We start from the raw sequence: 21,859 nt of genomic DNA on the forward strand, positions 1-21,859 counted from the left end.
CAGAAGCAATGAACTGTCAGCGAATTTAATTCATCTTACCTCACTGAATACCACTGATTTTCACACGTTTTTTTTGTCATACGTGTAGCTATGATAACGGACACATGTTTTGACGTTTTTATTATTCATAGTTTGCTTAACAGTTATATAATATTCTTATATGCTATAAGTGACCAGACGTCCGAGATCAAAACTGGGAATATAATCCCAGAGAAGGGGGAAAAAACGGTCAGCTATTTTTAAATTGAAGAAACAATATGATTAGATTATATATACATGCGTACATCCTACATAAACAATGTATGAATACATTAGATATCTATATATCTTAGGGACCTATAGACTGTAACTCTATTTCTGCAACAGCAGAGAGTTTATTCTGTCTTGACACTTTGTATTGATATTTTGTATTACATTCTTCCCTTAAATGATCATGTTTACAATGATTGTTATATATGTATTTTTTATGTATGTCGCTTTGGATAAAAGCGTCTGCCAAATACTTAAACATATATAAACACCTGAAAGTCTTTATATCAGCTAAAACCACCAATCTGTTTCACTGGATTCAGAATAAAACCAAATGCTGTCTTACCCAACAATGTTAGTATTTGAATATTGTTATTTGAAGACTTATTCCTGGTTACAATTATACTGTTAAGAAAGTATTGTTTTATATTTTGCCTAAAATGAGAATGCATCATAATCAGTGGCGGCTGGTGAATTTTGTTTTAGGTGGGGCTGAAAGTTTGTAAACCAAACCCCTGTAGGGGGGTCATCCTCCCCCAGAAGATTTCTTTGTGATTTTCACATACAAAATATTGAAGATCTTTGCTCCTTCTCAACTCTGTGGTTATATTATTTTCATAAAATACAACCAATAGTATGTTAATGTTTGTTTTTGCAAGTGTGTTTATTCTGTAAAGGAATGAGTTAAATGTTTAAAATTGTTTAAACTATTAAAATGACTGGTTAATAGTGCTATTATGAATTGCAATGTCAGCACTATTTTTTTTCCTGCAATTTCAAATGCACTTGTTTTAATAAATAAATACAGCGTTTTACAAGCATACACAATCTGTGTAAAAATATTAGTCTGTGGTTAAAAAGACTTGAAAGGACTCGAAACTCAAAATGCAGGACTTGGTACTTGACTTGAGACTTTCTAGTCTTGACTTTGGACTTGACTCGGGACTTGCCTGTCTTGACTCGGGACTTGACTCGAGACTTGAGGGCAAAGACTTGAGACTTACTTGTGACTTGCAAAGCAATGACTTGGTCCCACCTCTGGTCAGACGTACTGTGCTTCAACATTTATATATATATATATTTTAGGTATTATTATGGTGTGTGTATAAGGACCCCAAAATGGCACCTATTAGGAGACATATTATCTGGTGTTTTGTTTCACAATATTATGCAAAACCAACTTTTCTTACCTATTGGCTCCTACTGTTAATGTATTTGGGATTTGCTTAAGTCCCGAAAATGTTTGTGTATCCGCCATTGTAGTCTGCGCCGCAGTCAATAAGCTCCTTGTGTTTCTCTATATTGTGGGGCATTCATCCTCCGCTGTTGCCATTTTTAAAATAAAGTAGCGTACAGTTCTAACTTATATCTGTCAGTAGCCTCGCTATGGAAGCGCGAAAGAATGCCAGTACAACAAAGATGACGGGGAAAAGACGTCATCCTGAAGACACGGTCAGAAAGGGGCTTGAAGATGATCTGTAAAACATAATCTATGCAACATTTTGACCAAAGAACTACCATTACTTGTTATGTAGACCACAAGGAAGTGTTTTACATGTAGAAAAAAAAAATCATAATATGACCCCTCTAATGCACCTTGTAATTCGGTGCGCCGTATGACCCGAAAAATACAGTACGCAAAGATGATCTACAAAGCCGATATGCTGAGGCTTGCATCTTTTAAATGAGCAAAATAGAGAGCGCAATCCATTTAGTGTGTCTGTATTCATGTATTTGCAGAATATATGATTATTACGGTCGCTGTTTTTGCATCTACATTTAGCACTATAGCACATATCGAAAGAATATTCTAGTCTATGTGCGTGTCTAGATTTTTGGACAGTCAAAAATAAACTTCACTTTATTGCTGCTGGATGACTTCAGGGGCTAATAAAATAAATTTCAATTGATTTGTTTTGGTTGCTGCTGGCATTTTTTTTAATGGTGTTAGTTTTTTCATAAAGGAAATATATTATTATATCCTACATGAAAAAAACGTCCTGTAATGCATTTTTTTCATTTCCTCCCAGAGCGCACTTTCACCAAGCTACAAATAATGTTCTGCAAATAACATGACAAAACGCCACAGGTTGGACCATGTGATGTCATAAATGTAGAGGGAAATGAGTGTCTCCATGGGGACCGCCGCTATTCTATAAAACCTCATTTAAATAAGGTGATCTGCACCACTTTTGCACTTGTTATCAATTGTACACTATCAATTTCTTTTGACAAATTTTGGAAGAAAATAGCCTTCTAATGCAATTTCCAATCTCCAATTATCGCCTGCTTTTCAGTTTTGTATAATTAGACAGCATTTACGTAACTGGCTCGGAAATAGGAGTTTAGAACATTCAAAAGGGTGCTCTCATACATTTGAAAATAATACATAAAAAGATTTACACATAGTCTATAAATTAATATTTTGATAAATGCCTATCACTAATAGGTATGAAATAAAGTGTAAATAAATTAATGTTTTTTTTTTTTTAACAAAAAGCACAACAAAGACTTTTCAACAGGAATATCAGAGTGACGTCCTCACCTGTACGTCTTCTTGTTATCTGCATGGTTGCTGTCATTGTCAGTCAGATTCAAAGAGGCCAAAGAAACACTGGATACAGAGTAGCCTCGAGGACGCACGCCTGCACACCCACATCACCTAGGTTAGGTATGACTGCACATCATTGCATGTGCTGTGATTTAAGGCCCGCACCTGATAATCTCACGGGGATAGCCGAGGACTCCATGACGTCCCTGTGGATGGACTTAGGTCGAGGCTTCTTCTTGAGGCTTCCGCATCGAGGCTTGACAACTTCATTCATGTCCTCTATCAACTTAAGCTGCTTCCTCCTTAAATACTCGTTCCGGATGTATTCCTTTCTTGCCTTTTCCTCGTCCTTTTTCAGCTGTTCTTCTTCTGCTTTTAACCTAGAGGACAAGATAACACAAGATATAAAACCTACAATCTAAAACATGTGTGTGTATGTATATAGATACATACATACATGTGTGTGTGTGTATGTGTATATATATATATATATATATATATATATATATATATATATACCGGTATACACATTTGTATATATATATATATATATACACATTTGTATATATATATATATATATATATATATATATATATATATATATATATATATATATATATATATATATATATATATATATACGATTTACATTGTAGATTGTCACTGAAGGCATCAAAACTATGACACCTGTGAAGTGAAAACCATTTCAGGTGACTACCTCTTGAAGCTCATCGAGAGAATGCAGAGAGTGTGCAAAGCAGTAATCAGAACAAAGGGAGGTTATTTTGAAGAAAGTAGAATATAAAACATGTTTTCAGTTATTTCACCTTTTTTTGTTAAGTACATAACTCCACATGAGTTAATTCATAGTTTGATGTGACAATCTACAATGTAAATAGTCATGAAAATAAAGAAAACGCTTTGAATGAGAAGGTGTGTCCAAACTTTTGGATATATATATATATATATATATATATATATATATATATATATATATATATATATATATATATATATATATATATATATATATATATATCAGTGGCGTGCCGTTACTAGAGGCAGGGGAGGCACGGCCTCACCTGCCATCATGGAAAGAAAAAAAAAAGTAAAAAGAAAAAAAATTAATTAAATTGTTATATGTATCCAGTGATTATACTAAAGTTATTTTCCATTTAACTTCACCAGTTTTAGATTATTTTTATTTTTATTTTCACATTTGCCGTTCAAATACTGAGAAGAGACGGTGCGGTGATCAGCAGCCAGTTGAGGCACGTCACTGCGTTGTGCCTCAACATGGATTGTGCACAATGACTCGGCTAACTGCTGGCCTGCTGTGCAGTGAGACTGTATTGCTATATTAATTATATTATACATTTCCATAGTTTAGTTAGCTGAGGTATATAATGTACAGTGTATTTTGTCAACAACTGTATGTGTGTAACATATTTCTTGTGCTGAGCGATCATAAAACTGGAGGCTCGTCTCATAACCCCGCCTCCTGGTGCCAAGCACCTCCGCCGCAGAATGCACCGCCCGACGGGAGCGCCACACCAACCAAAGCCCACACCCAAACCCTCCACGTGCAAGACCGAATCCACCCAAAAAAAGTCACTTAACAAGAAGCCAAAAAGTGCAAAAACAAAAATGCTCGCGCGGCGCGCCGGGGGAGCCGTGAACAGGGACACAAAATTAGGTACACCTGCAGACGGCAGCGCGGATTTTATATTTCATTCATTCACAACTCTTCCAACACAAACACCACTGCTCCTGCACTTATAAGTAAAGGTAAGACCATAATAACGTTTTTTTTTATTAAATGTGCTTTTTTGTGTGCATGCTACAGTTTGTAAGTGTAAAGTTAAAGTAAAGTACTAATGATTGTCACCCACACACTAGGTGTGGTGAAATGTGTCCTCTGCATTTGACCCATCCCCTTGTTCACCCCCTGGGAGGTGAGGGGAGCAGTGGGCAGCAGCAGCGCCGTGCCTGGGAATAATTTTTGGTGATTTAACCCCCAATTCCAACCCTTGATGCTGAGCGCCAAGCAGGGAAGAATGCTGGTATGAGCTTTTAAACACATCCCGTTAACTGCTGCCAATCACATGGTGAATAAGATACTATTTAGGGTTCATATGTTTTGTAAATCTGACTGTGATGAAGTCAGTGCCTCACCAGACATGAACCTCACCGCACGCCACTGATATATATATATATATATAATTGTGTGTGTGTATATGCTAGGGCATAAGTAACATAATTACAGTCACTACGTATCTTACAGTAGTGTCGTCAGCATGTATTACTCCTCGCAATTTGAATATGGACGATTATGGAATCGATTAGTAAACGTTAATAATCGATAATCGATACTGCAGACGGTTCTAAAATTTGGCTGACTGCAGCAAGCCCCTTCACTAAGTGATCCGACCAGCTCCTTTATGGTCCGGTTTTGCACACATTTTCATTAATTTATTAATGTGAGAATTAATGTAACTGTTTCTTATTATAAATGAATTGTTTTTTCAAAGTTTCAATTGATAAACACTTATTTAGTGAAACGAAAAGACATGTAAAACTGCATCAATATACATAAATCAAAGGTCCCTTAATAATCGATTTTTAATGTAATCGTAGCTCCTGAATCGTAATCGTAATCGAATCGTGAGGTGACCAAAGATTCCCACCTCAATTGACATCTATAGTTACATTTTAGTAAAGACGGTAAAAACACACATACTCTCAAACAGCGCGTGCAACAGCAACAAACATGGCGGTAGACGCGAAGTTAAATCATGAAATGCAACCTCACCCGAGCCAAAACGATGCATATTTATCCGGGGGAGTCTTGTTACCAATGTCTTTGACCCAGTCACACACAAAGAAGTTGTAGACCTCCTGACTTTTCCGGGTTTTCATCGGTTTTGTTGAGTGAAATGATGTCTAGAGCACACGATAGTTCAATTTGTTTGTTTGGAACTCCACCAACAAATATTACTTCATCACTTGACAAATCTTTTTTTGGATAAAGTATAGGGATTGATTCCATTGCATAGTTTGTTTTTTTACTCAAATGTGCTTTTTGCAGGAAGATATGGGCTTTTGTGTACTCAGATGCTTGCTGTACAACAGCCAGCTTAGCTTGGTTGACCACCACTGGTTTTCACTTACGGGAAGAAATCACGTGACGGAATGCAAGCGATTTAAGTAAATTTTGTCCGGGTGGTAAAGTAACACAGACCTATTGTCATATTGTAATATATCTAATTATGCTCATACTTCTACGAATGGTTTGAAATAAAAATATAATACTAAGAGACACACCGTGCTGCTTCCTTTTTCTGCTCCTGGTCCACCTCTTGTTGTTGCTTCTTCTCTTGTGCCTCCTTCTCCCTCCTCAGCCTCTTCTCCAGCAGAGCTGCTTTCTTTGTTGCAATGTCCTCATCTCCTTTTGCATCATCCTGGGGGGGGGGGGGGGGGGGGGGGGGGAGAGAGTGTAATCAGAATAGTATTGAGCATGATAGAGATGCCAGAAAAAAATAAGCCTATGTCATGTTGTTCTTCTTTCGAGAGCAAGCTAGCTGAGACTGAATCAACAGCACCTCTGCTGGTTTCTGCCAGGTATTGCACCCCTTTGGTCTCAGTTGCTTTATGAGACATTGTAGATTTAAAGCCACGGCTTTAGAGCCGCAAGCGGCTCCTTAGCGCCGCCCTAGTGGCTCCCTGGACCTCTTTTAGAGATGTGTGAAAATGGAAAAAATGAAGAAAACATTTTTTTGTTTGTTTTAATATATTTTCTGTAGGAGAACAACCATGACACAAACCTTCCTAATTGTTAGAAATCCCACTGTTTATGTTATACATGCTTCACTGATGGCTTTGTTCTACAAATTTCAGCGATCCTTGAACTCATCGTAGTTTGTTTACATGTACAACTTTCTCTGGTGCTGCCACAGAAAGACGTGTTTTATGCCACTCCTTCTTTGTCTCATTTTGTCCACCCGTGTGCATTCACCTTTGTGCGTGAATGCACAAAGGTGAGCTTTGTTGATTTTATTGATTTGCTGGAGTGCTTATCAGGCATATTTGGTCAATTGGGGCGGTATAGCTCGGTTGGTAGAGTGGCCGTGCCAGCAACTTGAGGGTTCCAGGTTCGATCCCCGCTTCCGCCATCCTAGTCACTGCCGTTGTGTCCTCGGGCAAGACACTTTACCCACCTGCTCCCAGTGCCACCCACACTGGTTTAAATGTAACTTAGATATTGGGTTTCACTATGTAAAGCGCTTTGAGTCACTAGAGAAAAAGCGCTATATAAATATAATTTACTTCACTTCACAATCCATGACAGCAAGCTAATCGATGCTAACATGCTATTTAGGCTAGCTGTATGTACATATTGCATCATTATGCCTCGTTTGTAGGTATATTTGAGCTCATTTCATTCCCTTTACTTATGTCCTCTGTGTATTTAATTTATATTTGTATGTCTCATGACACATTATCTGTATGTAATATTGGTTGCATTTCTGATAGTTGTTTGTGTGCCATGTTGTTCTAGACCACAGCAAATGTTACCCAGCTTGCAAAGATTGCAGTAAATCCATTAGAAGAAGACAGCCTGACGTTTCCTTTAACTTGGACACACACATCTATACCTTTGGCCATTCTGAGCCAGTCATTTCCAGAAGTTATCGCATCCTGTGAGAAGCCTCCATTTTACTAATGGTTTCCAATGTTGCAAAATGTGTAGAGTAAAAATTAAAATACAACATTTCTGTCAATGAATATTTGCGTCAGCCTTTGATAGTAGGCTAATATAACTAATATAGACACTTACATCATGTGTTGCCTTCATTATAACACTTATATAAGGCTTTTAATTTTTTGTGGCTCCAGACAGATTTTTTTTTTTTTTTTTTGCATTTTTGGTCCAATATGGCTCTTTCAACATTTTGGGTTGCCGACCCCTGATTTAAAGTAACATCGCTAAATTTCTGTCATCGCACAGCTCTTGTGTCTTTACGATTAAAGCCTACTCATCAGTCTGGCCCAGATTGATGTATTGTCTGTGATCAACTCACGGCTCACCACACACATCTCTGCACATGTTGTGCCGAGCTCGCACAGTGTGGGATTCTTCCCCTCAATGCCTCCTGCACAAAAGGACTATACGGCTTTAGACAGTGTTAATAATGAGGATATTGCTCATGATTTCACTTCCAAAGAAGCTCCCAAACTAGGTGCCAATGAGTGTTGCAATGTAATACACAGCACATCTCATTAATGTCAAATAAAGATCTTAATCAACTCATTAAATGATATAACATTGACCTATTAGTAAATAAACAAGAGTTTGCTCCAACTTACCTTAAAGAAAAATCCACAGCACATCTTCTGGCCGTCTCCGGTTTCTCCACCTGCCTCCCGAGGTTGGCTCTCTGCAGGCCATAGTCCAGACATCGTCACCTCCACCAGTTCTCTCCTGTCCTGAGGGTCTCCTTGCACCCTGCTGCCTTGGATCTCAGACGTCGGCTGACACAAAACCTCCGAAGTTCTTGATTGGTTGACGTTCCTCATCGAAGCTTCCTCAGGCTCAGTTGAGTCTTTGTCCCTCTCCTTGGTTGTGTGGGTGCCTGCACCCTTCTTGGCTTCATCTTTGTCCATAGTGTTTTCTTTGCCTTCCTTAGTCTCCGGGCTTTTGCTAGTCCCGAATCCCTCGTCGTGACTCAGGTATGCAAACGAACTGGTGTGTGTTTGGCTGGAGGTGAACCTCCTCAGTCTCGGTATGCTGTCGACGGATGTAGGGGTGTTGAGCATTCGGCTAATAGGCGTGATCTTCAGATCGTTGGGCCGTGGAGTCCGAGGTGTTCTGGCGTGGAAGGAGGCCGGGCGTCGCTTGATGCCGGCAGAGGGTCGAATGGGAGGGTTCACAGAGCCGGAAGAGGACAAGACAGGAGACAAGGAACCCACTGATCCTCGGCCTGAGACGCTGCTGCTACGCAACATGCGGAGCTGCCTGGGAAGGGAAAACGCAGACATGATGATAATATTTAAGCTGCGTTCACACTTGTGGTCTATGTACAGGCTGTACTAGCAGAGCAAACCATTCGTTTTAACCAAACCAAACCTAATGACTAATGATGGCTCCTTTTCACTCTGTAGCCCTTTGGCCTACCTGTGTGGGGATGGAGCAGGGGGAGGAATGACCCAGGCCTGTTGCTGTTGGTCCCTCATGGCCATGATCCGCTCCTGCTGCTGAGCCAGTCGCTGCATCTCTGTCTGCAGGAAGCCTAGTGACGAGTTCAGCCTGTCGATAGAGCGAGTGTACTCGGCAAGGTCTGTTTCCCCTGGCGTCGTACCTGCGTCACAATAAATAAGTTTGATGAGACACTATTTTATTTGACATTTGAAACCCTGAAGGTAAAATAACACTGGGAAAATGACAACTTTGGGCCATAACCACCAGTACTATTGAGATCTGATACTGAAGCTTTAATTGAGAGCGTCTGCCAGTGGATTGCCAATCAAACCACCCAGTTATGTTTTATTTAAAGGGGAACTGCACTTTTTTGGAATTTTGACTATTGCTCACAATCACTATAAGAGACAAGAACACACTCTTTTTTTTTTTAGGATTTTGAAGATAATAAAAAATGCTTGCAAGATGCAGCTAATGTAGTCACCATCGTAGCCTTCAAAGACCTCTAAAACAACTTCAAAACCCTCCAATGTTTTGTATGCACTGCAAGTATATATATAATGTAGTAACAGACACCTTCATAACAATATGTACTATGTACAATATACACACTGCAAGTATATATATAATGTAGTAACAGACACCTTCATAACAATAAGTAATATGTACAATATACACACTGCAAGTATATATATAATGTAGTAACAGACACCTTCATAACAATAAGTGATATGTACAATATACACACTGCAGGTATATATATAATGTAGTAACAGACACCTTCATAACAATATGTAATATGTACAATATACACACTGCAAGTACCTGACTTTGGATAATCAGAAGAAGATGGATGGGTGGGTTTTGATATCAGAGAAAATTAAAACGGATAGACAATAGATAATATTTCTTAGCTGATCTAGTCTGCTTCATTGACATGCATTATCTTAAAATTATAACTCCTACATTGCCTAACTTGCAAATTTCAGAATAATATACCCCTGTAAAAGACAAATGTCCAATGCAAAAGATGCAGGTTCTAAGGAGGACATGCTTGTCCAGTGTTTGAGGCCACCTGCTGGCTCGCCTGTACAAATATTGACAGTATCCTCCTGAAAAACAGTATCCTCTGCAATGGACATTGGCGTTTTCCCTAATCGTTTATTCTTTAATGCAGTGGTTCTCCAACTTTTTTCACCAAGTACCATTTTATAAAACACTTGGCTCTCCAAGTACCACCATAATGACCAACATTAAAATACAATAGCGTAGTAGGCCTAAATATTAATTAAAAACAAGGCAGAGGTTTTATTTAACAAGTATATTTAATATTGTGGCCACAGTAAGATTTACCCACAATAACACTGTGTTTGAATGTTTTGGCATACCACTAGATGGCACCCGTGTACCACTGGTGGCACGCGTACCACAGTTTGAGTTTAATGTATAACTATTTGGATCGATAGATTACGATTTGTTTGCTTACCTCCTCCATCTTCACAAGGAGATTTGGGAGCAGCGCCATCAGGCTTGCATCTCTCCGCCCTCTCCATGCTGCCTTGGCAGCTTTCTTTTGGCGTCGAAGGCGTTCCTTCAGAGCGAGGACTGAGCGGGCTGGTCACTCCTTTTCGTCTCACTACATTCAAAAAGGCTGTTCTGCCCATCTTCTGGCGATGGCGAGTGAATGCTTCCTCCACCTAGGAAGACATGGTGCGACTTTTACAAGTGAGGACTGTGTCAATTTGGACTACCCTATTTTCTGGACCATAGGGCGCACTGGATTATAAGGCGCACTGCCGATAAGCGGGTCTATTCAGGTTTTTTATCATACAAAAGGCGCACCAGATTATAAGGCGCATTAAAAGGGTCATATTATGATTTTTTGTAAATGTAAAAGACTTCCTTGTGGTCGACATAACATGTAATGGTGGTTCTTTGGTGAAAATGTTGCATAGAAGATGTTTTACAGATCATCTTCAAGCCGCTTTCTGACAGTCGCTTCAGGATGCGCCGTTTTGTGGGCGGTCTTATTTACGTGGCTCACCTTCGACAGCATCTTCTCCCCGTCATCTTTGTTGTAGCGGTGTAGCGTGCAAGGACGGGAGTGGAAGAAGTGTCAAAAGATGGAGCTAACTGTTTTAATGACATTCAGACTTTACTTCAATCAATAACAGAGCAGCATCTCCTCATCCGTGGCTCACGAGTGCAACAACAACGCCGGAAATGTGTCCCGTGAAAAAACGTCCGACCGGAACTTTCTAATTACTAAAGTTCCGTGGGTAAATTATGTAAACTCACTACAGTTTTTAGCACTTTGATAGCTAGTCTACTGACAGATATAAGTAAGAACTTTACACTACTTTATATTAGAAATGGCAACAGCGGAGGATGAATGTCACATAAGAAGAAGATAGAGAAAAAGAAGAAGCTTATCGACTACGGCAGGGGTGGGCAATTAATTTTCACCAGGGGCCGCATAAGCAACCCGAGCACTGCTGGAGGGCCACACGACAATATTTCAATTAAATTTTGCTCAATATTATTTTTGATATACCGTAAGATAAATAATAATGATGATAATAATAATAATAATTAATAATAATAATAATAATTTAATTTAACCTAACTTAACTTTATACAAAAGCAGATTGCTTTTGATGGTCACTTTATCCTGCATTATCCAACATTTTTCCCCATCAGATTTGGACAACCATCTGTTGTTAAAAATAGTTTTTAATCATATTTATTTTATATTGTTTTTTATATTGGTTTTATATGTAATTGTTTTTTCTTTTTATTCAGTCATTGGTGGAGCTAAGGATAATATTTGAATATTGTTTGTAATATTGTTGTGCAGCACTTTGGAAACATTTTGTTGTTTAAATGTGCTATATAAATAAAGTGGATTGGATTGTCACACCTGCCAGCTTGTCCCAACACGCATTTACCTCTGTGAACAAGTCATTACCTGTGGTTGTCTCTTTAATTGACTGCATCAGAGCTCTCATCCAAAGTTAGCGAAAAACAGTCAATGTCTCCGGGCATTATCAGCGCAACAAAGTCCAATAAGCACTCCTTAATAAACTCTCCATCAGAAAACGCCTTACTTTTTCTGGCGCTTTTGTGAGAAATGACGAAACTTGTCCTGATGGCTGCATCTCTGGGGGTGTGAAATATGGCACAAAGTCCTTGTTGGGTTTGCAGTTTTACCATCAACGCATCAGCCTCCCTTGCGTGCGCTTCATCAGACACATTCCGGTATTTTCCCTCGTGTTTCTTCGTGTAGTGGCGATTAAAATGATATTTAAACACAGCAACCTGTGTACCACACATTAAGCACACGGCTTTACCATTAATTTATGTAAAGAAATACTTGGCAGTCCATGTCTTTTTGGAAACACGCCATTCCTCATCAACTTTTCTTTTTTTAGCGTCTCATCACTTGTCTCTATGTACCTTCACTCACAGGTTCCCTCCGGACATACGGTATAAATAACACATTTCAAAATAAAAGCAGCACAGTTGTATTGCGCGCACGACATAGATGTTTTTTAAACTTTATTTTGTAATTTGTAATTGCGCCGTTCAATTCACTCACAATCGCACACGCGTATACGTCCACACGGAAGTAATACAAATAACGCTTTTCAAAACAAAAGCAGCACCGTTGTATTGCACACTCGACATAGATACTTTTTAAAATTTATTTTGTAATTTATGATTGGCCTCACGCGGGCCGGACAGGGATGCGCAAAGGGCCGGATGCGGCCCGCGGGCCGTACAATGCCCAGGTCTGGACTACGGGGTCGATACGGACTACAATGGCGGACGCACTCAAATTTTCAGGACTTATGCAACTACCAAATACACATCAGCAGGTACCAGAAGGTAAGAAAAGTTGCTTTTGCATAATATTGCGAAACAAAACGCCAAATAATGTCTGCTAATGGGTGCCGTTTTCCGGTCCTTATACACACACCATAATAATACTCGTATGTTTAATGAGCCGACAATCCATCAAGCGGTGCGGCTTCATAGCTTACCAAAGTCGTACTGAAAACATTTTGACAGATTTTTGAGCACCATGTGTAACATTCTATATTCTCAATGGATCATTTAAAGTTTTACTGTTTAGTGGTGTCATCTTGCAGTTTATACGTATCTCTTATGTGTGACTGCCATCTACTGATCACACTTATCATTACACCATGTACCAAATAAAATAGCTTCGAGGTCGGTAAGCACAACCAGAATTATTTTGTACATTAGGCGCACTGGGTTATAAGGCGCACTGTCAAGTTTTGAGAAAATGAAAGGATTTTAAGTGCGCCTTATAGTCCGAAAAATATGGTACTTTTCTTCATGCGTTACCTTCTTCTTCTGGGCTTCGATGGCTCTGCGCTTCTCCTCGAGCTTCATCCTCAGCTGGATCATCTCTGAGGCTATCAGGTGGGAGGGGTCCCGGGGAGAAGGTGTTACAGGAGAAGGGGAGGTGATTGGCAAAGGGGGTGTACTGATCTAGAAAAATGAGAGAAGAATGGTAAGAACTGAAGCAACACCATTGGGATGGTGACACAAACCTGTGGGTAAACACTTCTGGCAGGATGTTTGTATGCGGTGTTGACGTCTGAACTCTCCGGTGTTGTTCCCCCACTGCTGCGTCCCTCCAGTTTTCTGAACTTTTGCTCAGCAAAGCTGGTCATTCGCACCAAGCCGCCTGCAGAGCCCCCGGAGGAAGAGGCGGGGCTCATAGTGTGAGATCGAGGCAATGTGGGTGCCGAGCTCAGACACTCGCTGCTCCGGTCCTCTCCATCCCCTCTGCCACTGCTGGAGTGGGGGTTAGACTCCCCCACCCCTTTACGCCTACCTTCCCAGTTCCTCTCCTTTTCAGACGAGCGGGTCATAGTCTCACAGTCGGGGTCTATATCTGAGTAGTCTCTCAGGGAAGAGTCCTCATCCAAGCTTTGGATGTCCTCTGTTCTCACGTGGATGCCCGTGTCAACGTCTTCGGTCGACACGGAATTAGGGTCATAGTCATTTAACCGGGCTTTTGCTGCACCCGAGTCGTCTCCTTGATGCCCCTGGGGTCCTGAAGGTTGGGCATCATGGAGAAAGAAGCCATTGTCTCTGTCTCCCAGGCCGAGGCTGGCGTGGGGTCTTTCCGTGTCGTGGATTATTTTTAAAGCCTCTTCGATGCTCGGAGGGGTCGAGGGGCTGGTGTGGCCGCTGTGGTCACCATGGTGATTGGGAGGGTTGTGGTTGTTGTCTGGGAGGACTCCATTGGGACACCTAGGGCAGATGGCTCAATAAAGTTTAGGCGTAAATACAGTATAGTACAAGTCTTTGGTCACTATTAGATAAATTGGAAACAACTAAACAAGTGGAGGGTGTTTTTGTTTGGATGTTCATCTATACATTTTTTGAATCAGATTAATCAGATTTTATATTTTGAGTTATTCATGATTAATCACAGGCGATGACTGGATTCATTTTTTCCTCAAAATTCTACAGACAAATAAGTGAATTATATTCATATAGCGCTTTTCTGTAAAGACTCAAAGCGCTTTACATAGTGAAACCCATTATCTACATCTATAAGCTACATTTAAACCACTGTGGGTGGAACTGGGAGCAGGTGGGTAAAGTGCCTTGCCCAAGGACACAACGGCAGTGACTAGGATGGCTGTAGTGGGGATCAAACCTGGAACCCTCAAGTTGCTGGCACGGCTGCTCTACCAATCGAACCATGGCGCCCCATAATGCCAATGTGAAACTTAATTTTTATTTTTTATTTTTTTTAAATTGGCAAATTCATTCAAAATAAAAGAATAAAACATCAACTGTAAATACACTACCGTTCAAAAGTTTGGGGTCACCCAAACAATTTTGTGGAATAGCCTTCATTTCTAAGAACAAGAATAGACTTTTGAGTTTCAGATGAAAGTTCTCTTTTTCTGGCCATTTTGAGCGTTTAATTGACCCCACAAATGTGATGCTCCAGAAACTTAATCTGCTCAAAGGAAGGTCAGTTTTGTAGCTTCTGTAACGAGCTAAACTGTTTTCAGATGTGTGAACATGATTGCACAAGGGTTTTCTAATCATCAATTAGCCTTCTGAGCCAATGAGCAAACACATTGGACCATTAGAACACTGGAGTGATAGTTGCTGGAAATGGGCCTCTATACACCTATGTAGATATTGCACCAAAAACCAGACATTTGCAGCTAGAATAGTCATTTACCACATTAGCAATGTATAGAGTGTACTTCTTTAAAGTTAAGACTAGTTTAAAGTTATCTTCATTGAAAAGTACAGTGCTTTTCCTTCAAAAATAAGGACATTTCAATGTGACCCCAAACTTTTGAACGGTAGTGTACGTATTCACAGCTTTTCCTCAATACTTTGTTGATGCACCTTTGGCAGCAATTACATCCTCAAGTCTTTTTGAATACGATGCCACAAACTTGGCACACCTATCTTTGGGCAGTTTCGCCCATTTCTCTTTGCAGCACCTCTCAAGCTCCATCAGGTTGGATGAGATGTGTTGGTTTTCATCCATGATGTTTCTGTATATTGCTGCATTCATCTTTCCCTCTCTCCTGACTAGTCTCCCAGTTCCTGCCGCTGAAAAACATCCCCACAGCATGATGCTGCCACCATTATGCTTCAGTCTTTTAGGTGCATTTTGGCAAACGTTTTACTAAGAAATTGTCTGATTGGTGGTTTGCTGCAGAGATGGTTGTCCTTCTGGCAGGTCCTCCTCTCTCCACAGAGGAATGCTGTAGCTCTGACAGAGTGACCATCAGGTTCTTGGTCACCTCCCTGACTAGACTAAGATGAATGCAGAAATTTACAGAGACACCCTGGATGAAAACCAACACTTCCCATATAATCTGATGGAGCTTGAGAGGTGCTGTAAAGAGGAATGGGCGAAACTGCTCAAAGATCGGTGTGCCAAGTTTGTGGCATCGTATTCAAAAAGACGTGAGTCTGTAATTGCTGCCAAAGGTGCATCAACAAAGTATTGAGCAAAAGCTGTGAATAGCTGGGTTGCTATCACGTGAGCTAAAGGCACATTTGAGCACTTCTAGGTTTGGTCTCGAACACCATTAGGCGACTGTTTATTTACCTGGACCAATGCAGATTTGGGCATATTTTAAAAGGTTTAGAGGCAAATATATAAGTGGTCATGAAAAAATATTTAAAACGGGATGCAGTGGATTTTTACACATTTAAGAAAGAGATTTTTTGAAAAGATTTAAACCATTTGCCATCACCAAGAGGTTACTGTTTGCGCCGACCTCACTTAACGGTACTTAGAGAAGAAAAGATTGGAGGCACATCATGTCTTCACATCTGAGGGGTCCACAAAATAAGAATTAATTGGTAAAAGACAAAGTTGGACTTATTGGTGCATCGCTAAGTAATGTAATTGATTGACATAACGAGTGCCATGCTGCTGTGATCGTGACGATAATGAGAAAACGGATACGTTTTTTTGGCAGTTGATTTCCTGCTACGAATATAAGTGTCATCTACAACTTGTGTCTGCAGTTGTTTTTATGCCGTGAAGTTCATATTTTGTCTCATTATTTAGCCATATATGTCCCTGTTGTTCAGCAATGTTTGCTAGCGATATCAAAATTCAGTGTATGCGGTTGAGCCTACGAGAGATTTATTCATTTTGTTTATTAATACTATCAAGGATATTTTCTTGATGCTAACTAATATCACCAAAGACGCTATAATGTGGTCACCCGTGTCGAATAAAGCACTTGGCTTTATTGAGTTCAATCCTGACCAGACGCACTAACCCCTCTGCCACCGTGCTCTGCAGCACGGTGCTTCAACATACGAATATTATTATGGTGTGTGTATAAGGTAAGACATATTATCTGGCGTTTTGTTTCGCAATATTATGCAAAAGCAACTTCTGGTACCTGCTGATCTGTATTTGGTATCTGCATAAGTCCTGAAAAATTGCGTGCATCCGCCTTTACAGTCCGTGTCGAGGCCGTAGTCGATAAACTTATTTTTCTCTATCTTCTTGTTATGGGACATTCCTTGTCCGCTGTTGCCATTTCTAATATAAAGCAGTGTAAAGTTCTTACTTATATCTCAGAATCAGAATCAGAAGTACTTTATTAATCCCGTCAGTAAACTCGCCATGAAAGCGCTAAAACATACCGGTGTAATGAGTTTACATTATTCACCCAAGGAACTTTAGTTTTTAGAGAGTTCCGCTTGGACGGTTTTTCACGGGACACATTTCCGGCGTTGTTGTTGCACTAGTGAGCCACGGCTGAGGAGATGCTGCTCCGTTATTGATTGAAGTAAAGTCTGAATGTCATTAAAACATTTTGACCAAAGAACCACCATTACATGTTATGTAGACCACAAGGAAGTCTTTTACATTTAGAAAAAAAATCCCGACATGGTTTCCCCAAAAAGATTAGGTCAAACAACGGCACCTATTTTAAGAAAACAGGTTAATCTTCTTCAGTCACAAGATCAGCACTTCTCAGGACCAGCAGCTTCCTAGGAAGGTGGAAAGACCATGAGACCAAAATGGTAAGTTTGCAAAATGTAGAATTTGTGTGCCAGTTCCTCTGTGCAGATTTGAGGATGAAAGCAGCCACTCCAGATTCCCTTGCACTCGCTAAGAGGGGCACGGTCAAAGCCAATCCAGGACCAACACCCGATACCTGACTGGAAGGAACCGAGAGGAGAGACAACACCTTGCCAGCGATGACGAGAACAACTAAGGTTGCCAGCCAATGGGTCCACCGGGACTCCAGCAGCTGTGGAAAGAAGTGTCGAGAGTGCCGAAGCAGCGAGGAGGCCTGAAGCAAGCCGAGGGCCTGGACCAAAGCCCCACGCCCCATACTCTGCCCCAGCCTTCCCCAAAGCCCCCACAGCTCCAACTCTACCTGAGTTTTCCCCAATTTCGGCCAGCACGCACATGCCATTGCACAGTCTGCCCAATGGACTGAACCACACCCCAAGAAGAGACAGAGACAGACTGTTTGAGTGGATCTCTTTCTTCACCAGGGCAGCCGAAAGCCCAACGAGGTGTCGGCAGGCCACCAGCCTGAGGCACCACCGAGCCATCTATACGAGCACTAATCGAACATGGACTCATACGAAATTCAGTTGTGTGTTCAAAATTAATTGGTAATTAACAATATTGGTAACTACATCCATTGCAAATGCCGGGAAAAATATTTTTGCAAATGTCTTACAGTCATAAGTCTATATACATTCATCTATTTATGTTCAATGATGTTCATGATCAAAGTATTTGTTATTCCTTTACTAAATCAAAGGGTAGGCCACTAATTGTGTTCTGTGAGATGGTTTTACTGCAGGCTGGTAACAGCGATCGCTCTGAAGGAGGGTCATAGACGGAATTTTTGCCTCGTATAAAAACATTGAGGTTTTTGCCTCTATCTGCGGTAGAGATTTAAGTTAGTGGTCTATATCAGAAATTGTTTTGGTCCAGGGTCTTAAGACCCTGGAAGGCGGGTATGTAGTAGAATTTCTGACCTTTTGACCTATATTTCTTGTCTTTTAAGAATGTCCGCTCATTTTCAATACTCTTGTATTTTTGTGCCATTGAATGGACCAGTTGTGGGACAAAAGTGAATATTAAGTCGTGCCAACCTGTCTATAGAATGTGTTGACTGTCTAAAGGATTCGAGTTGTTATGGAACAGATAGGAAAAGCAAAACAAGACACGGACGCACTCGATAAGGAACGATGACGCACAACAGACATATAAAAAGTGGCAGAAGACCGGAACTCGGGGGTGATTTTGGCTTGTGTGTGTCTTGTGTGCTCTGGAGTACATTGTGTCTGCTTGCACGGACAACTTAATTCAACCTGCACTTCTGATAATGGGTAAATAAATTTGTTGTACTAAACTACTTTTGTTGCCTGCTTAAGCTTCGGACAATCCACTACAATGATAATATGACTCCTTATACATGAAAAAAGATCAAAAATAGACCATTCATCGGCGGTGCGCCTTATAATCTGGTGTGCCCTATTGTCCGGAAAATACCTTAATGGATTACATACAAAACGTCAGTCTACCTGCTTTGATTCTTGATGGAGAAGGTGTTGTTCCTGCCCAGGGGTCTACGGGGGCTAAAGTCCTCATCCTCCTCTGTGATGTGTCTGTTCTGTCCGTTTACGCTGACGGGCGCCACGGACACATGCCGCTTCATGCCGCCTCGAGGTGCATGGTGAACTTTGAACCCGATACCGTCGCTGCTAGCAGAGCGGGTCATACTGCGGAGGGAGGGAGCCTCACACAACGGTGCGGTGGGTTCTCCATCCAGAGGAATCTCAAAGGAGATTCCCCGTGTGGAAGAGCTGAAGGAGGGAGAAAGATGTGAGTCAAAACACTAAATTGGAAATAAAAGAGCTGCTAATAAAAAGTTGAATTATAAACACAAACCGTCTCTCTTGTGGCCAAGTCCCAACACAACCATCCACAAAGGACATGGAGGTAGATCTCTTCATTACACCTAATTCAGAAAAAAAGAGAATAAACTTGATAAATATCATAATATCCGCTTTTTAATTTGATATCTTGGATGGATGGATCTTATGTTCAGGCCACTTTTCACAGTAAATGTGTACAAATATGGATGCAACACAAGCTGCGTTGTGACTGTCAGCCACTAGGGGGAAACATGCATGCAGAATCACAGTCAAAGCATGGCATGTACTATACATGTAAAGTTGTATAACATTAAATGATTTATAAGATTGTATTCTAAACATAATTAACAATAGAAAATAAACCTTCATCAGCGATGTCTTCTGGGCTGTCAGGTCTGTCCACATAGCTCTGCTTGGACACGGGAGCCATATTTCTGCATGGTCTTACAACCACACAAGCTGCAGAGTTGGACAGATGGCGGTTAGTTGCTGTGTCAAATCAACAAACAGCATGTTGATATTGTTATCGATGGCAAAGTCGCACCCCATACCATTAGGGTCAAAGACTCTGGGCTGAACGAATGAGGGTTTAACCACTTCGAACCACCAGAAAAGCTCGGCCAGGAACACCAAGTAGTTACTCTGCAACAACAGGCGCACACACACAGTTATGCAGATCAGTCTGCACAAACTACAAATACAACAATTAACAACCAATGAATTGACTCTTCCATGACAAAGTCAGCATGAATGTTAATTTCCAAAATAATTTGTAATAACACATCTCTCTACTCCTGTTTAAGGATGCTGGATGATCACAACATTCTACAAGACATGTGATCAATATATTAGGTCAAGGCTTGTGTTGCTAAGGAACTGGAAAAGAAGCAAGAACACGCAAAATGGAAAATGTGTGCATGTTTTACTGTCTGGCTCGTTCAATGACAAACCAAAAAAAAATACAGCATCTGGAAATAAGTTAAGTACATGCACAGATGGATGCATAAAGCATGAGATTGTGTTACTGTCAAATGCATTTATAAGTGGAGGCTGATGTGGAAGAATGTTTTTTTTACTGTTTCATGACTGTTTCAATCCAAAAGGCAAACATTTACATGGTAAATATAAGGTGTTTTCATGTTGATATGTGAATTCTATAATTAGTGGAAATTGTGTTAGAGTCTGGCTTGGTGTCGTGCACTAGTGTCAAACTCAAGGCCCAGGGGCCAGATGTGGCCCGTGACATCATTTTATCTGGCCCGCAAACACCTGGAAATGACATGTGTCAATAAAGTACTTCATATTTTCTCACTAAATGTAATTGATTTTATTTCATTTAGACAGAAAACATATATGTACTGCTTGAAATTGCATACCTTTTAAACTTTAATAGTATCCAATATTGCAAAAAATATTACAGTATATCATCATACTTTCCAAACATGTTTTTGTCTAAATAAAAATACTTACAAATACTTAACATTACTGCAAACTACCCATCAAATTAATAAAAATGACAATACATTTTACGGTGTTCTTTACAGCATATTACTGTAAATTGAAAAAAACTACTACTGTTTTTTGTGTAAAAATTCTGTTGACTGATCTGCCATTTTTTGACCGTAAAATCTACGGTTGCTGTTTTTAAGGGTGTTTTACTGTAAATGTAAAGACGGTAAATTTGTTTTTACGGTACAAAAACTGGCAGCTAGGTTGCCAGAAGAACTTGTGCTGTTTTTTCATGAAGAATATAATGTTGTAAAAACCAATGTCAATTTAACACAACAATTCTGGCAACTAAGCTGCCAGATTTTTCCGTAAACCCCCAACCCCCCCCAAAAAAACAGTGGTACTGTTTTTCCATTTAGCGTAAAATGTTGTAAAAAAACAACAAAAACACTATATTTTACAATAACTTTTTGTAAATGAAAAGTTTTTACTGTAAATTTGACAGTTTACTTAAAACAATTTACATAATTAATAATGAAATCCGGAGGCAAATTCATACATTATTCACTGTTACAAGCTACCAGTTACTGTTACCAGTTTGACATCCCTGGTGTAGTGGGTCTGGAACCAAGAAAGCAGAGATGGCAGGCGAAAAGCGTAGTAAGCCTCCTTATTAGGGAAAAGTACAAACAAAATATTGCCGCAAGAAGATGCACAAAAGCAAACGGGCATTGGAGGTAAAAGAAAGGCTATGCGACAAAGGAGATGATAAGCACAACTGTTTGGAGACAACAAGCAAAAAACAATGATCGAGCAGTTGGAAGTCCGAATTCGGCTGAATCAAGTTAAGCTAAACACAACATTAATTAAGGTGCACTTTTAGCTTTCCTTCAAACAAGATTGAATGTGAACCATACGGTGACAAGCAGGAAGTAGAAATAACAAAGGAGTCTCAAACAGG

At 40.2% G+C, this 21,859-nt stretch overlaps 1 protein-coding gene across 2 annotated transcripts in view; it reads right to left on the minus strand.

Moving 5' to 3' along the window:
• The window catches only part of camsap2b (calmodulin regulated spectrin-associated protein family, member 2b), an 87,049-nt gene that overhangs the window by 9,109 nt on the left and 56,081 nt on the right, over window positions 1–21,859 (minus strand). For both annotated transcript variants that reach the window (XM_062022764.1, XM_062022763.1), the window contains exons 7-18: window positions 20,001–20,091; window positions 19,813–19,908; window positions 19,463–19,532; window positions 19,096–19,377; window positions 13,581–14,289; window positions 13,372–13,518; window positions 10,487–10,697; window positions 8,977–9,160; window positions 8,169–8,817; window positions 6,126–6,262; window positions 2,966–3,180; window positions 2,795–2,894 (exon numbers count right to left, since the gene is read on the minus strand). In XM_062022764.1, the coding sequence (XP_061878748.1) occupies window positions 2,795–2,894; window positions 2,966–3,180; window positions 6,126–6,262; window positions 8,169–8,817; window positions 8,977–9,160; window positions 10,487–10,697; window positions 13,372–13,518; window positions 13,581–14,289; window positions 19,096–19,377; window positions 19,463–19,532; window positions 19,813–19,908; window positions 20,001–20,091 (2,891 nt within the window). The remainder of the gene's footprint in view (window positions 1–2,794; window positions 2,895–2,965; window positions 3,181–6,125; window positions 6,263–8,168; window positions 8,818–8,976; window positions 9,161–10,486; window positions 10,698–13,371; window positions 13,519–13,580; window positions 14,290–19,095; window positions 19,378–19,462; window positions 19,533–19,812; window positions 19,909–20,000; window positions 20,092–21,859) is intronic.

Source organism: Entelurus aequoreus, linkage group LG16 (genome assembly GCF_033978785.1).
Source record: "Entelurus aequoreus isolate RoL-2023_Sb linkage group LG16, RoL_Eaeq_v1.1, whole genome shotgun sequence".
Classification (NCBI taxonomy): Eukaryota; Metazoa; Chordata; class Actinopteri; order Syngnathiformes; family Syngnathidae; genus Entelurus; species Entelurus aequoreus.